Source organism: Botryllus schlosseri, chromosome 14, assembly GCF_051294905.1.
Source record: "Botryllus schlosseri isolate E-star chromosome 14, Bs_hap1, whole genome shotgun sequence".
Classification (NCBI taxonomy): domain Eukaryota; kingdom Metazoa; phylum Chordata; class Ascidiacea; order Stolidobranchia; family Styelidae; genus Botryllus; species Botryllus schlosseri.
Window position 1 is genome coordinate 22,080,785 of NC_137249.1, and position 16,750 is coordinate 22,097,534.

A 16,750-nucleotide genomic window follows, 5' to 3' on the forward strand; every position below is an offset into this window, starting at 1 on the left:
AGCGAGCGGTGCGTCTTCCTTTACGATAAGTTGTCCTATTTTTCAAAGAAATCGAACATGTCCGGACGCTCAAATGTCCTCCTTTTTGTTGTCAATGCGTCTTCCTTTATAGCTTGGAGAGGCCGGCGTTTTTCACGGACAACAACAAAGAATGTCATAAAAGACGCAAAATCTGGATGTCGACGGTAGTGACGGCAATGTTGATTAAAAAAAGTAAACGCAATAATAATAATTTAATAATATTTCAATGATAAGGTGTCCTCTTTTTCGGATCTGAAAATATGGTAACCTTAATGTCAGACAATTGTAGTATATCATCCTGCACGGGGGCATCAAGTATAGTCCTGTATTCAGGAATAGCATGGACTAGCGGTCGCCCGGTCGGGAACCTTTTTGGTCAAAAGAGCCATATCGTCGGTCTATTTACAATTGCATGATTCCCAGAGAGCCATACAACGAAGTCAACGGCTACGTCACAATTGAAGTCATTGCCACACGAAATCAGAGCTCACTACATCGGATTCGTCACGTGGTGTTGTAGCAGCCGCAGGCTAGGGCTGGGCACAATGATTCGAGTACTCGAATCTGAATCGTGTATTAATTGTGATTAGAGCCCGACCGATATTGGATTTTTGAGCCGATACCGATAAAACCGATATCCAGTACCTTCACCGATAACCCCGATATATTCAGCCGATATTCAAAAGATATGGAATCGAGCTCAAGGCGCATATTTAACACCTCAAGAATATATCTTTGAACAGATTTGCAGCCATTGCCATGCTTGAACATGAAATGAATGATCTATAATAAATATATCAATAGCACCAGTCTAGCAGTTGCAGATTACAGTTCACAAAGCATAATTTCTCGCCCCTTTATCCCACGAGTGAACTTCTGTGGTCTTCATAAATGATGTATATAGCACTGAACAGAGTGAGTAGTCTTTCACTTGGTACCATAGTTAGTGGCAGAGCAAGAATTGGAAATCTTTCTTTATTTCGGTTCCACCACTCTGCTGCAGGGGATCTTTCTTTCATTGGTTCTACCAAATATTGATATTATTCTGGCAGTGCACCTGGAGCCTTCAGCGCATCATTAACAAATAGCAGAAGAGAATGTGCAAAACAACTCACATTGTTCACGTCTGCTACTGCTCCACCCATCCCCTTGGGCCTTGACCATGAGTCCATGACCAGCATTTCAGCAATCAATTGATCGATATTTGACGCTCTTTCATCAGCATTGGCCCATGTCATCATGGAATCAAAGATTTCCGTATGAATTGTTGGCTCTGCTCCACCTTTGCTTGATTTCCTTGCAATCTAGTCTCGCATATTCCCCATCATGGTGGCCGCTCAGGCCTCAGTCAGATGACTTCATATATTACTGGTATTTTTTGCTTTGTTGCCTTGGCTTGTGAGCTTCTTACACAGACACCACCAGCACTATCTACAGAAAATTGTTTCGACGCGACGCTTTTCTCCATCATCACGAAGGTCAGTCCAGCATGAATGAAGTTCTCATTTCTCTGATCGATGGTAATCTTCTGCAGACAACTATCCATCCAGCTGCTCTCTGTCTTTGGTATTCGATCACTGCAGGGGGGATTCCCACGAAGTCACTGGGGCATAACGTAGGGTTGCCATACGTCCGGAATTTCCCGGACATGTCCGGAATTTCAGTGAAAAATCTGCGTCCGGGAGGAATTTCTAAAATATGCCTAAATGTCCGGAATTTTGAAGGCTTGAAGCAGGCTCAAAAGTTTTTCGTAAATCAACATAAACATTATTATGGCAGCAGGCACCACCCTCTCCAAAAAATGCAATCAAAAGTAAAATAAATAACCATTATTTACTAAAATAAGTCTGATTGTAATCGCAATTATTAGCTAATAGTATATTCCTGGAGCTGGTTAAGGCCGATTGGATGCTTCAATCACAGACAGTGGTTCCAAATCTTGGTGTCGTTCGCCTTTATCTGGGGATCGCGATGATGTTGAGCTTTGCCACGGAACATTTTCAAGTGGAAAATGAGGTCGCGACCATAGAAGGTTGGAAATAACCGGATGTGCAGCCTGCTAGTGCATTTTATAGTAGCCTAATATATGGAAGAATCAATATTATTGGCAGAATTCATACATAAAATTTAACAGCCAAATGTATATAGTAAGTGCCGAACAAGTTACATCGACAATCCTATGGTGGGCCCAAGATCAGTGCTTTTTTGGGCGGAAGGGGGGGAGGAGAAAAATGTTGTTTCGGATCTGATTAAAACACATATACAGATAGCCCACCGACCTAACAGTATAGCAGGACTGCCAAACACAACCCTGACAGGCCAGACACGGCCCTCCAGATGATTTCATCCGGCGCGTGGAGGAATCTACTGCAGACCGTAGCAAGTAGCAATCACCAGAGCTCACATTACAGATGGCCCAATTCATGACCTATGTTCCACTCCATCCCTGTATAGTGTATACAATACAGTCGATGGACAATGCTTTTCCAGTGTGACGTCATATTGACGGTCAATGAGTTACAACTCATTTTAAAATCCGCTAGTTGGCGCTAAAGAGTGTCCGGAATTTGTTTGACCAAAATATGGTAACCCTAGCATAACGGTCAAAGTATATTTCTATAGATTGCTAACCTCCGTAGGTTAGTAATCTATAATATTTCTCACATAGTCCTACTGGCCTGCATGCACTATGCAGCTTGGCCATTTATCTTTCTAGTTTACCGACAAGCAGTGAAGACCTCGCATCTTCTCTGATTCCCTACCACCTTGTTGTGACGTCACGTAAATGGCCGATAATTTTTTACCTCCAATGGCCGATACCGATATTTCTTTCCAAGTGTGATATCGACTCGATATTATCGGCGAGCCGATAATCGGTCGGGCTCTAATTGTGATGATTCGAGTCGAGTAGCAAAAGACCAGTGTTGGGATGACTCGAGTCATGACTTGACTCGAGTCAGACTCGAGTCATCTTTTTCGTATGACTTGACTTGACTTGACTTGGCGCTTCAGAAATGTGGATTGACTCGTGACTCGGAGCAAAATTTACGAGTCAATTTCAAGTCATCATTAAGTAAATTGTGTCGACTAAATCACTGTATCATGTGTATGTTCGGATAATTTACGGCACGTCAGTGACACGAGAGCAACCAGTCTTCCAATCATGTTCCACTTCCACTGGTCCTCCATTGTTACATCACAAATAAATTGGCCGCAAACGAAATGATCAGAGTTTACGTTGCTGTGGTAGTAGTAGATTAATCTATAGCTATGTTTCTTAGATGGCGCAGTGCTAACCTTTACCAACCCTCTTGTATGACTTAAATCGAATGAATATAGTTTATGCGTTTACATTCTCACGGATATGTAGATGAATAGTGTATTGTACCATATCAATTTGTTTAAACTTCTCTAGGCTTCATATTCGGCCCTCTATTTTGGCTGATAATAACAGACAGTAGCTTGTAACTATATACTCAAGTATTTTATTAGTGCGATACAACGCCTTTTTGCTAGTAGCCTATATTTAACCTTATATTCGTTATTTGATTCAAGATAAAGGTTAATTAATCTATTTTTCACACAGCTGGAAAATATTATGACTTTAAATCTTCACTCATAGTTCGAAAATTCAATTTGACTTAAATTGTGACTTGACTCGTGACTTGACTTGACTTGACTCGACTTGACTCGAGTCACCTACAAAAATCGAGTGACCTGACTTGACTCGAGTCACCTTCGAAAATCGATTGACTTGACTTGACTCGAGTGAAATTCTGCAACGACTCGAGATGACTCGTGACTCGAAGGTAGTGACTTGATCCCAACACTGCAAAAGACGATGTTTTCGAGTACTGATATTATACGCTCATCGCCACTGGAAGTTAATTTATCAGCGAGAGTAATAGTTTCGACAGTAATTTTCACTGTTGAAGCCTTGAAACCTTGACTGGCCGTATCGTAGCATACGAAACATAGTGCATAGCTACGAACGTTACTGGAACTAGCACATTTCCGAAGTAATGATCGTCCCACAACATTGTCACCAAGTGCAATAAAATCAGTATGGTCGAAAAATTACCAACGTATCTTTCATGTGATGAATAGCAGGCCTTATATTCTTTGTGGTGGCATAAAAGGTGCATATTTGAATTTTCACATATTACGTTCTGTTATGACGTCATAATGAGTGATACTCGATTACTCGACTCGACTCGAAGCATATTACGTGATTCAGAATCGAATCACTCACATACTCGATTCTGCCCAGCCTTACCGCAGCAATCAAGAATACAGTTGAGCAATGAGCAAGCGAGGCGATGGTCGGGAACCTTTTGAGGCTACATATTATAAATCTTGATTCCGTGATAGCCAAACGATATTTTTTTCGATATGTAAGGCAAATAACATGCGCATTTAGAAGCAAAATCAACACTTTAAGAAAAGAGTATCAGTTCGAATCTACTGTTTATCGTTCAGCAGCACGCTTTATTGCAAATGATCCAGTTTCCAACCAAGTAGTCCGTGCAAGACTCGCGACGGTAGCCAACCTGAATCCGTCTACTGACAGGTGACAGCCACGCACGATTCAATCAGTGCCCCTAAATCAGGATTGGTAACTAAAATGATTTGTTTAAAGCCGTTAACTTGACTACGCATTCTCAAATTATTCGGTAGTAACATAACATTGCGCTACAAACCTACATATTAACGTCAGTACCAGCAAGCTATGGATGGATATATGCTTGCAATTTGAACTGGTAATTGGGAATGTCACGGAGATCATTTCGCGCCATTAATCAGGAAGTCGATGTGAATTTGACTAATGAATTGTCATTTGACATGCAGGCGTCGCAATGTCTCCTATTCTCGTTGATCAATCTAGGAATCAAATAGTATATTCATATTGAAATGAACCCGAATATTTCGGCTGACACTCGTCAGGGGTAATCGTCAGCAACTAGTAGAGAATTGGAAAGAACATTGTATATCAACAATCGTATCACAAAATATGACGTCACCAGCATGAAATTTCGAATGAGAGAGCGTTCAATGTACTATTTTTAGGTGATACACGAACTCCTTTTGTTGACAGAGTTTTGGTTGGTGTATTTTGATAAAAGTTGATTCCAAGGCACACAAATGGAATTGTGAACGGCCTCGACCTACGATTCGAAATCGGTCGTCTCGATAATTATTCGCACAAATCGGATTATCCAACAGATGTTTGCCGATGGCAGAATTAATGGCTTTTGATCGATCAGCATCAATCTTGAGTGGATGAGTTAAGGGTGAGCTTTTCACATCGCGTGACGCACGTGTTCTGATCAATCTGGGGACATGTTGGTTTATGCGGTCCTGCAGACGTCTTGACGTTCTTCCCACGTAGCCACAATCACAGTGGCACCTATATTCGTACACTACATTACTTTGTTGAAGTGCAGCAAGCACGTCTTTGCGTGTTGAAGGGAGCAGTTGTGTTGTTGTAAAAATCACATTGGTTTTGACTGTATCGTAACATTTACCGACAGCAGAAATCAATTGTTTTTCAAAGCGGGTGGAAATGGGGCCAATCCAAGGTAGATGGATATAAACATCTTTTATTGTTCGTGCGGTGGGCTCTGTTCGTTTTTCTGCGTTGAATTGCGTTAATTTCCTCTCCATGCCGCGGCTGATGACGTGTTCAGGGTAACCGTTATCAAGTAAGATTTTTCGGATGTAGTCAAGTTCTAAACTCAGTTTGTTACCCGAACATATCATCAGCGCTCTATGCACGAGTGTGCCTATGAGGTTAATTTTTCTGCGCCGAGGACTAAATGAATTCCAGCGAAGGTATTGGCCTGTGAATGTCGGTTTTCTGAAAACAGACGTTTCAAATTTGTTGGTATTGCGCTTTTCAACTAATACGTCCAGAAATGATAATGAGTTATTGCGTTCTTTTTCTATTGTGAATTGCAAGGCCGGGTGAAGCGAGTTTAAGCGAATGAGAAATTGGTCACACTCCGATTCATTCCTGAAAATGACAAATGTATCATCTACGTATCGGCGGTACAATAGTGGTTTGGCGGACTCACGCTGGGACAGAAGCTCGCCCTCGTAATACCCTACGAAAATGTTGGCCAAAATAGGTCCCAGGGGACTACCCATGGCTAAGCCGTCTATTTGGCGAAACATGACCTCGTTAAAGCTAAATTCCACCGAGCAGGTTGCCGCTTGTAAAAGTTCCACAAAGACGTTACGCGGGATTGATGGTGGCGGTAACTTACCACCGTACAGCGGGTTGGCACAAATATCAATAGTCTCATGCAGCGGAACGTTCGTAAAAAGTCTAGAGATATCAAATGAGCTCAGAAACACGTCTGGATTCGGCAAATCCAGGTTTCGTATTTCACCAGCGAACGTGAACGAATCGCAAACACATTCCGTGCCGTACAATTCCCGAACCGGTTCCAAAATGTCAATAAGCCATTTTGCCAGCTGATGGTGAGCAGACCCGATCATGGAAAGTATAGGTCTCACTGGGACATTGTCTTTGTGAGTTTTTGGCAGTCCGTACATGCGTGGTCTTTGCGATCCCGTCGGTCTGATGGCGCTGTATGTTTCTGCCGTTAGGACACCGTTTTTCTTCAATGTCAGCAAACGGTTGGTCAGTCGTCTTTCAATTTTAGGTGTATTATCAAATTCCGAAACCGAACCAAGCGAGATAAATTTGGTTTTGTCATGCAATATTGATTCCATTTTCGAAATGTAGTCAGCTTTGTTCAGAATGACAACACCGGATCCTTTGTCTGGTTTGGTGATGTGAATTTCAGGGTTGGATCGCAATGCTTTGATGGCTAGGAAACACTCTTTGTTCATCAGGAAATCCGCCTTGTCGACCGGGCATCCAAAATACGAATGCGCCAAATCTGATAACCGAGCTTTGAGAGCAGGTATACCCTCGTCTGATTTAGGTTCGTGGTGTTTTAATTGGCCGAGGAGAACTTCAAATTCCGCAAATACCTCCTCATTCTTGACAGTGGTAGGCGGCAGGCAAAAATTGAGCCCATGGGATAAAACAGGGGTCGGCAACCTTTTGCTAGTCACGGGCCAAATTTCGAGTGTACAACTTTTTGGCGGGCCGGAATTTTTCTTAATACTATATTTTCCGCTCACTTCGGTATATTATCATACATTGCTGCAATCTCTATCATACCAATCATAAAACACATGTATTTACACTTCAACAACGCAGAATAAATATGACAATTGACGTAGCTTGCTTTGTGAAAGGTTTTCAACTTCTGGTAACAGTCAGATGAAGCAAGAATCAGACCATATTCTAAATGGGCGTCCGAGATACGTGATCTTGGCTTGCTCTTCGTGAATTTCATTGTTCAAAACTATTGCGCACATGCGTACGTGCTACCAAAAATCGATGCGATGGCTTTTGCATCGTTTGATAAGCTGGGATAAAGATCAATTTCAAGAACGTACTCTTTGTCAAAGTCATGCAGCGATATGCTCATTCCCCGAGTCGCAGATTTGTTTCAAATGCACCTCAACATCTCATGTATTCAGTGTAGCGTTTTTGAAGCAGAGGAAGGACACCTTTATTGTCACACCCCATCGGTAAACCCTTCAAAAAGTATGATACACCTTCGGTTGCGAGATACACCCGATTGATAAGCACTGATCTAGTTTACTCTAGTCTAGACCAGTGGTTCTCAACCGCCGGTCCGCGGACCGGTGCCGGTCCGCGACGACTTTCGTGCCGGTCCGCCAGGTAAATTTCAAGATGCATATGTTTTGAAGGTTTGTCTAATTGATAAAATAAAAATAAAGCATCAAATTTTAAACTGAATCAAAACTTCGTGAGGTAACATTAGGTCTGGAAACATGTTCGATTTGACTTGAAGTTCAAGCAGTGCCATTTGACGAAATGCGAGCGACAAGTACAAGCTTACTCACTAAGTCGCGCAGTTTGGGCGATCATTCGCTTTCGAATAATTCATTTTGTGCGGGACCGTAACTGCCGCATCTCAATCCCCGCAATTGGAGCGGGTCTGAGCTTTAAGAGGGCCTAAAATTATTGCGTGGATGAACATAAATTATTGAGTATTAACTTGATCGAACTTTTTTCAAATTTTTCCGTGGCATGCGCGATTTATTGCCACTGACTGGGTGCCATTTCGTCAAGAAACACACGTGATTTATAGACACAGGCATTTCAGCGTCAGTCAACGCACCAACATATAATAAACTTTAGGCTAACATGCGACTCCGAAAAGTGTGTCAAAACATTCGCCAGCAAGAAAACCTTGGTCGTAAACGAATGTCCTTCGTTGACCGAAAATCTCAATATATATATGTCTAATTGTCCATTGTCCATTGCCCAAATTTACAGCAACAAATATGCAATTCCTAATATTATTGACCGATGACCGATGTTCGCGCTTGGTGCGATTAGGTTACGTAAACTCTCTGGCTACAATGAATAAAATGAATGTGCTCACAATTCCTGGTGAAAACATCCATTCAACTATCGGGGCGAAACCCCCAGAAGTTTGGTTTATTACCCTGTGGATGGCTCATGACCAACGTTTCTTTGGGGGTGGGCTGAAGAAGAGCTTTTTTGGGCGTGATTTTGTGGATGGCAAGGTATAGCTGTTGCCGGGTGCTCACCCTGCTCACGTGCGCCGTATTGTATTCCTAGTAGCCTGAGCAGCTAGCCTACATCTGGTGTGGTAGTGGGCAATGAGCAAGGTAGCTGAAGATGCTTGGTTCGACTGCGAAACACTTCTTCTCTCGATAATGTCGGAGAGAATAATATTACTCGAGTTAGCGTGGTCGATTAAATCCGCGGCCTTCGGCGCGAAGGACTGTAAACGACTCTCGGACGTCACGTTTATCTGGGCAAGGCAAATTTACCTCGACTCGGCAGACTCGATCACTATCGTAAAATCACATGGATGCCATCATGAACAAAATTAATTACGGTCAAATCCCTCAAATCACCAGTCTCCATCACACCATACACTTGCAATAAAACGTTTGTTTACTTTACATTGGATTGATTTCAATTTTTGAAAGTCCACCGGTCCGCCAAATATTTTTTGAAGCTTTACCGGTCCGCGAGGTGAAAAAGGTTGAGAACCACTGGTCTAGACAATCTCCATCTCCTACTTCAACCGCCTTCGTTTTGTGGCGTCACAATGTACTAATACGATTTAGGCAACTTATATCGTATCAATGCCGCGTTCTTTCCGAGCAGTGCTGCACTGCTGATTGAAACTCATTGTGAAACGGCGGGCCGCATTCTTGTGATAACTAATTATTATGTCGCGGGCCGGACGATTTCGCTTGGCGGGCCGGATCCGGCCCGCGGGCCGTAGGTTGCCGACCCTTGGGATAAAACATTGATTTCTGCTGTCGGTAAATGTTACGATACAGTCAAAACCAATGTGATTTTTACAACAACACAACTGCTCCCTTCAACACGCAAAGACGTGCTTCCTGCACTTCAACAAAGTAATGTAGTGTACGAATATAGGTGCCACTGTGATTGTGGCTACGTGGGAAGAACGTCAAGACGTCTGCAGGACCGCATAAACCAACATGTCCCCAGATTTATCAGAACACGTGCGTCACGCGATGTGAAAAGCTCACCCTTAACTCATCCACTCAAGATTGATGCTGATCGATCAAAAGCCATTAATTCTGCCATCGGCAAACATCTGTTGGATAATCCGATTTGTGCGAATAATTATCGAGACGACCGATTTCGAATCGTAGGTCGAGGCCGTTCACAATTCCATTTGTGTGCCTTGGAATCAACTTTTATCAAAATACACCAACCAAAACTCTGTCAACAAAAGGAGTTCGTGTATCACCTAAAAATAGTACATTGAACGCTCTCTCATTCGAAATTTCATGCTGGTGACGTCATATTTTGTGATACGATTGTTGATATACAATGTTCTTTCCAATTCTCTACTAGTTGCTGACGATTACCCCTGACGAGTGTCAGCCGAAAATATTCGGGTTCATTTCAATATGAATATACTATTTAATTGTATATTGAAGTTCTGTACCTCCAAGAAGCTCTTCAATCTAGGAATCGTGCAATCCATAATTTCAAGGCTTGAGATGTCGAGTGCGGTTGATCCGCGATTGATTGGTTGCCGGCGTGACGACCTCTCGAACTAGACCAGGGTTCTCAAAGGGTGGGCCATGGCCCACTGGTGGGCCACAGGAGCATTTGAGGTGGGCCACAGAGCTATTTGGAATATTGTAGAACTAGTGAAAATTTGGGTATATTTGTTATGTTATTCACTCAAAACATATTCATATTATAACATTACACGTAGGCTACCGTAAGTTTTTCTTCCGACTCGTATGGGACGTAATGGCACGTTTGGAGTCGTAATCTACAAGTCGAAAATGGGAGAGGAAACGGACGATTTTATTCCCCGGCTACGACAACGAAAATAATTTCGATTATATATTAACTTGAAGTTAGTGCAGAAGTGACCAGTATTCCAGCAGGGCCGTATGCGGTTAAAAGGGCTGTCCATTAAACTCGGACAGAAGTGTATTTGATGTAGATTTACGGTACCTTGGCAGGTCGTATTATTGTAATATAAAAATAGCCATAATCGCAATTTATTATCAATTTAATTTCCTGTCGAAGTATACGGCACCGCCGCAACGAATCGTAATTTATTGAGAATTTAGAGCAGTACGTGCATTAATGTTTGGAGTCGGTTTATAATTTCCGGTCTTGAAATCATTGTACATAATGTAAGAGTCACATGAAATGATTGTACCATTGGATTGGATGTTCTGACATCGCAACTTCAGTAGATACAGGACATACTATATGTACATTGTACAGCTTGAACATTGAAATATTCTTTCTCCACATGTGTGTAGTATCCCTTTCACCAAAGAATTGTTTGAAGCTGGCCCAGTCCTAATCCGCACCATTGTGGAAGCGAAACCGCAATCACACAATGGATGCGGGGATTAGATTATTAGGTTTCGCGACGTGAGTGGAACAGCGGTCATATTAATGTACGCAGGAGGTATACGATCTACCAGGACCGTAACTGCCGCACCTAAAACTCCCAATTGGGGGGAGCTCAAAGGGGCCCAAATCTCTTTGGTCGTTTGTTTGTTGGAGGAGATTTACTCAACTTTAAAATTTTCATCGCGCTTCGCGTGATTTCATTACCTTGAAGGTCTACACTTGTAATGATCAGTAAGAGAAAAATGCGCAGATTTTAGAGAAATAGGCATATCGGCGCCAGCGATGACCACGCCCTGAACGGGACTATTACTCTAGGATAAGAGGTGGGCCATAGAACATTTCCAAACCGGAAAATGGGCCACGGGCAAAGAACGGCTGAGAACCCCTGAACTAGACGTTTTAGATTTCTTCCATGTACACCTCTAAATAAGTTGATGAGGTGCCGTTTTTTTTTCCTATTATAAACAAAATAACTATTACATAGGACTGGTAATTGAGCATTGAGCATTACGGGTAATTATCAGCAGCCATTATTTGACATAAATGTTACGATTTTGAGAGGAATACGCCAGTTTTGAGAGTCATATAGTATCCATAAAAGAGACATAGCCTATAACAGTGGTCGGGAACCTATGGCTCGCCATATATGGCTCTTTTGGGTATAAAATATGGCTCTTTGACATATTTTGAATTTTATACCTAATTTTATCGATATTGCAGCAACTTGTTAGTAAATTTTCTTAACGGCCAGAATAAATATTCTCGTGGCCGCATAAAATTGTATTTGAGAGGTCAAGGTAGTGGCGTATATCGCGTATCCAGGGTTAAGGGCTCGGACCCTTTACAAAATCCTCCAATTTAAGTTGCTGCTGTAGCACCAGCGACCAATTTCCCTCGCGAATTTGATGTACCCGGACATCGCGTGCTGCGTAAACTTTGATTGGAAGTCCGAGTCCGAGCCCAAGTCAGCGAGCAGAGGGTCGAGGCCGAGTCATGGTGTTTTAACTCGAGTCCGAGTCATTGTCTTGACTGCTCAGTTCCGAGCTATAGTCTTGCTAAAACAACTTTTTATAGCTCAGTTTGGTGATATCGAATGGTTCGCATTTATAATATACTAACTTTCCTCAGTTTTCGCAGTTTCTGGCCGCATTTTCAAGTACCAGTACCAATAGACGAAATCACAATAGTGTCGTTACTTTACTATTCTTCGAAATTACAATGAAACGTCGGTCTTGGCCATCTGAGTATCGCGTCACATGACTTGGTTCAAATGACTCGAGTCCAAGTCGAGTCAATACACAAATTTACTCGAGTAGAGTCATTCCTGTATCTAGAGAAAATGACTCGAGTCAAGTCGAGTCATCACTCGAGTCATTACAACCCTGTGTAGCGCAACGTTTCGTTACCGCCGAATACTTTAGGAATTGAAAAGTCAATAAGTATTTAAATTTTCGGAATCAATGCGACAGTCACATTCGATTAATATCAGTTATAAGAAATTCTAAGCTACTTACGATGAATTGCGTTATCATTGCTGAGGCTTGGCCCGTTCGCATCTTACCTCTCGTTTCGAGCTTTATTTTCGAACAACATAAATACCTGTTTTTACAGAGAAAATGTGGCGCACAAGAGGAATCCCATGTAGTGAATTCCAATTAGTGCTACCATGACGTCACGAATTTTTAATTGTGACGTAACAGTGGATTGGCATGTATGGCTCTTTTGGAGTTGAGATGGAAAAAATACGGCCAATATGGCTCTTCGGACAAAAAAGGTTCCTGACCACTGGCCTATAATATCCATAGGCTCCCGACCCCAGGATAGACCGTTGTTGTGGTTTGTGGTAATGATGGTGTTTATCGACTTCTATGGCCATTTACACCAGGTCATTTGTCTTTAATTTTATTCCGTAACTGCCGAGTTGTGGCACGCCCGACTTCTTGGCTTTTATAAGACACCGCTTACACGCATGAGATGGCGAGGAGGAGCCTAGATAAACCTCCAACAATTAATTAGAAATTCTGAAGTCGACCTCGGCCTGACTCGAACCCGCAACCCATTGGTGGTGCAGCTGTGGATTATACCACTACGCTATCTCGCCACAATGGATAGAACGTGCAATTAATATGCGCTACTGATATTGCGCGGGATACAAATTACCACCCGACAAGCGATTAGATACATCAGTGTTTTCGCAGTCGAATCGCATGAGAGCTTACCAAATTTACAAAGGTATAGTTTAATATACGATTCTAGCTTTAAGGGAAGATTACGATATTACTAATAATATACCGATGACTATATAATATCATAGTAACAACAACATTCTATATATATTGGTTTCTCAGGTATTATACGATCCATTTATAGACAGCAAAATATCAAGGCGCAGGAAATGAATCTGTTCCAAGTAAAAATGATTTTATTCCTGCTCGTACCGATTTGCGTTACCGAGTCAAGTTGCAAAGGGCATTTCCACGATTGTGATGATGGCAGTGCAAGCAGAACATGCAGTCTCGGTATTCGACGGGGATACAGCGACGTGTGTCCACAAACGGCATACGTGTTTCCAAGGAAGTCGGAGACGGATTTCATCAGAGTGAAGACCCCAATCCGCTCGATTGATGAATTCTCCTTCTGTACATGGGCTACTGTATATGGGACTGGACGTTTCGTCGGATCGATATTAAGTTACTCTACTCTCTCTGACTCAAATGCAGTGCTCGTGTTATTTGAATCAAACGGAAAATTGAATGTTCACGTTTCCCGCGAGGATAAGGTAGGAAATGTTCATCCATTAGCGGCAGGTACGGAAAACCACCTTTGCTTTGCACTGGGAAGAACCGCAGGATTCATGAAAATCTACTACAACGGCTCGCTGCACACAAGACTTAGTTTCAGCAATCGCAATCCCATTCCTACCGGAGGACCGTTTATCGTCGGCCAGGATCAAGACTCTCCCGTGGGACGATTCGATGCGACGCAAGCGCTTCACGGAGAAATTAGAAATTACATGGCCTGGGACAGAATTCTGTCAGATGAAGAGGTGTTATACATGTATCAGGACAAGTGTCACTGCGCACCCGGGCATGCTATGGCGCTTTCGACTGATCATGTCCAGTTGCATGGAGCTGTTAACGCATTGTATATTGGAAATGAATGCTGCTGAAAGGCAAGACAAAGGCTATACCAATGTGACGATTAGGCCTACTCGCGATACGTTTGTATCACCTCCAGACAGCTATTGAGTATAATAATTCGTAGAGGCTCCGTGGTCTTAATACATAATACGATAGCGCACTCTATTTCGTTTAATACTTTCAAACTAATCATCGCAATATAATTTGCTTAAGTTAGAAGTTGTCACGTTCCTTTCGCTAAGGTGGGGCACGGATGATAACGGCATCGGTTATTAACCATGGGTCGATACGTCGATGAACCCCTTGGGGTACGATGTACCAAAGCAGGGGTAGAAGATGCAGTGTGATATTACTAGACTCACATTTAAAACAAATGGTTGTTTAAAACAATTAGTTTAAAACATGTTTTAAACAGTGTTTTACGCAAAAACCCATATAAACAAAATTGTGTTTTTTTAAGTTGTAAAATCATGCCAAAATTGTATAAAAAATATTTGTATGAGCCTACAGACAATTACCACCCTATATACCCGATGTATACCATATGGGATAGTTGGAAGCCTCAAAATAGTCGGTCCAAAAGCAATAGTATATAGTAGGGATGGTGTGAACCTCTGAAAGGTTCAGGTTCGTGTGAACGCGAACCTTTTTGAAAGGTTCTGTGTGAACTCGAACGTGAACCTCATGACGTCACGCGACGTCATATTGCTAATTACAACCCTATCTTCAATGAAGTGACGCCCTATAATATTAGTGTACACTAGGGCTGTTCAAAAATAGTTTTTTTTCCTGAATCTTGATGGTTAACCCGTGGAAGCGGAGTTATTTGAATTTTTCGATGATATTTCTTGGATTATCCACCGATCAAGGATAATCCCCGAATTATCGAAGAAAAACTCAAATATCTCCGCTTCTACGGGTTGGAATTGAGTCAAATTTGTTTTGCATCGTCTTTGAAGACAGCGCAACAATTTCATGGGGTTAACAGAAAAATTTGACAAAAATTTTTTTTTGCATCTTTGGGTAAATTCAAAAATTTCAAACTGTACGAAATCTGCTATTATTGGTTGGAATGAATTGAAATTTGGTGTGCGTCGTTTTTAAGGCAACCTAACGATTTAATCACGTAACCAGCAAGATTCAGGAAAAAATGTTTTTTTTGAACAGCCCTAATGTACACGATACCTAGCGACGACTCGGGCCACATAATGTCACAATGCATATGTACAAATTGGCGTTTTAAACGTCGCTAAATGTATCAACTGAGGCAATCAAAGGATAAAATACTCCCACAAAATCAATATCTTACGCCGCTTTGCCAACAATTTCTACGAGGACCCATCAGTGAATATAAGCTTACGCCTTAACGGTCTATAGGCCAGACGGAACAATGTATTCGGCGTCAGAGTATTGCTATTGATACTGAGCAAAGTGTAAAACGGGTTTCTAGACTTGCTACCGATATTAATCCATTAACAAGTGCTACAGCAGTAGCCAACACCTCAATCGCACGGATTTGGTTTTAATGATGCAGTAAAGATATGAAGTCTAGATTCACCCCGTACGCCTGCTAGATTTCTTACGTCAGAAAACGATATCAATCTCATTATTTGGTTGAATAAGCATCATTCTCTGACCACGTATTTCGCTTGTGATGTTGTGTGATTGCGGGTCAAGCTCACAGCAGAGAGTCACTAAATACTCACAAACAGAAAGCTGGATATTTCGAACAAACTTTTGTAACAAAGCAAGTAAAACTTTTGAGATGGTCAAGGTGCATGCTCGTTTAGTGTAGATTTTTAATGCTGCCAACGCCATGCATAGAGTGGCCCGCAGTTAAAATGCAATAAATTTGAACCAAAGATCTTTTATAATGAAGTGAAAATTGTAATATATGAAAAAGGTTCACAGTGCAGAACCTACCAAGGTTCTGTTGTGAACGCGAACCTCTAAATGTCCGAGGTTCACACTCAGAACGCGAACGTGAACCTCACGTTCACACCATCCCTAGTAGGCCTATATAGATATTTCGTCAAAAGGGGCTATATTTACCCTATGTTTTCAATTGTCAATGCCAATCCACTGAAGCGTCACGATTGAATATTCGTGACGTCATGGCTTCAAATAAGCAATCAAAACATGTTTTAAACAAAGGCCTTGCTTTAAACATGTTTGTTTCAAATTGATTTTTGTTTTCAATGCAATCCTAGATATTACAAGCTGTTCAAGGGCCAAACTTATTTCGCAGATTAACAAAGTGTAAGTTTTTGGTCAAATATAGTCAACTCGGGAATAATCTTCGCGCGATTTCATGCCAGTAGATTTGATGCTTTTGATTTGAGTACCATCCCCTGCAACAAAATAGTAGTAGAGTAATAATAAATAAAAAATAACTTACGGTATAGATATGACTCTAGCCTTCGTCGCAGTTATCAGAAGAAGGTCGCTTGAGACTGTTAGGTTGCTTTAGGCTAGCGGTAGGCAACCTGCTGATGTGAGACGATCATTATACAAAAGCTAAGGAGCAGTAAAAATCATCACTGTTATTGTAGTAATATCATTGATAATCTTGCAAATA

At 41.8% G+C, this 16,750-nt stretch overlaps 2 protein-coding genes across 2 annotated transcripts in view; one reads left to right on the forward strand and one right to left on the reverse strand.

Annotated features, from left to right (window-relative positions):
* The window catches only part of LOC145456510 (uncharacterized), a 487,292-nt gene that overhangs the window by 226,681 nt on the left and 243,861 nt on the right, over positions 1-16,750 (reverse strand). The gene's annotated exons all lie outside the window — the stretch shown is intronic.
* Positions 13,414-14,391, forward strand: LOC145456591 (serum amyloid P-component-like). Its single transcript, XM_080334725.1, has one exon. The coding sequence runs from the start codon at positions 13,428-13,430 to the stop codon at positions 14,199-14,201; it is 774 nt and encodes a 257-aa protein (XP_080190851.1). The 5' UTR covers positions 13,414-13,427; the 3' UTR covers positions 14,202-14,391.

Bases quoted from the DNA above. Each gene is read 5' to 3' on its own strand.
- LOC145456591 (XM_080334725.1), top strand. From the start codon at position 13,428: ATGAATCTGTTCCAAGTAAAAATGATTTTATTCCTGCTCGTACCGATT.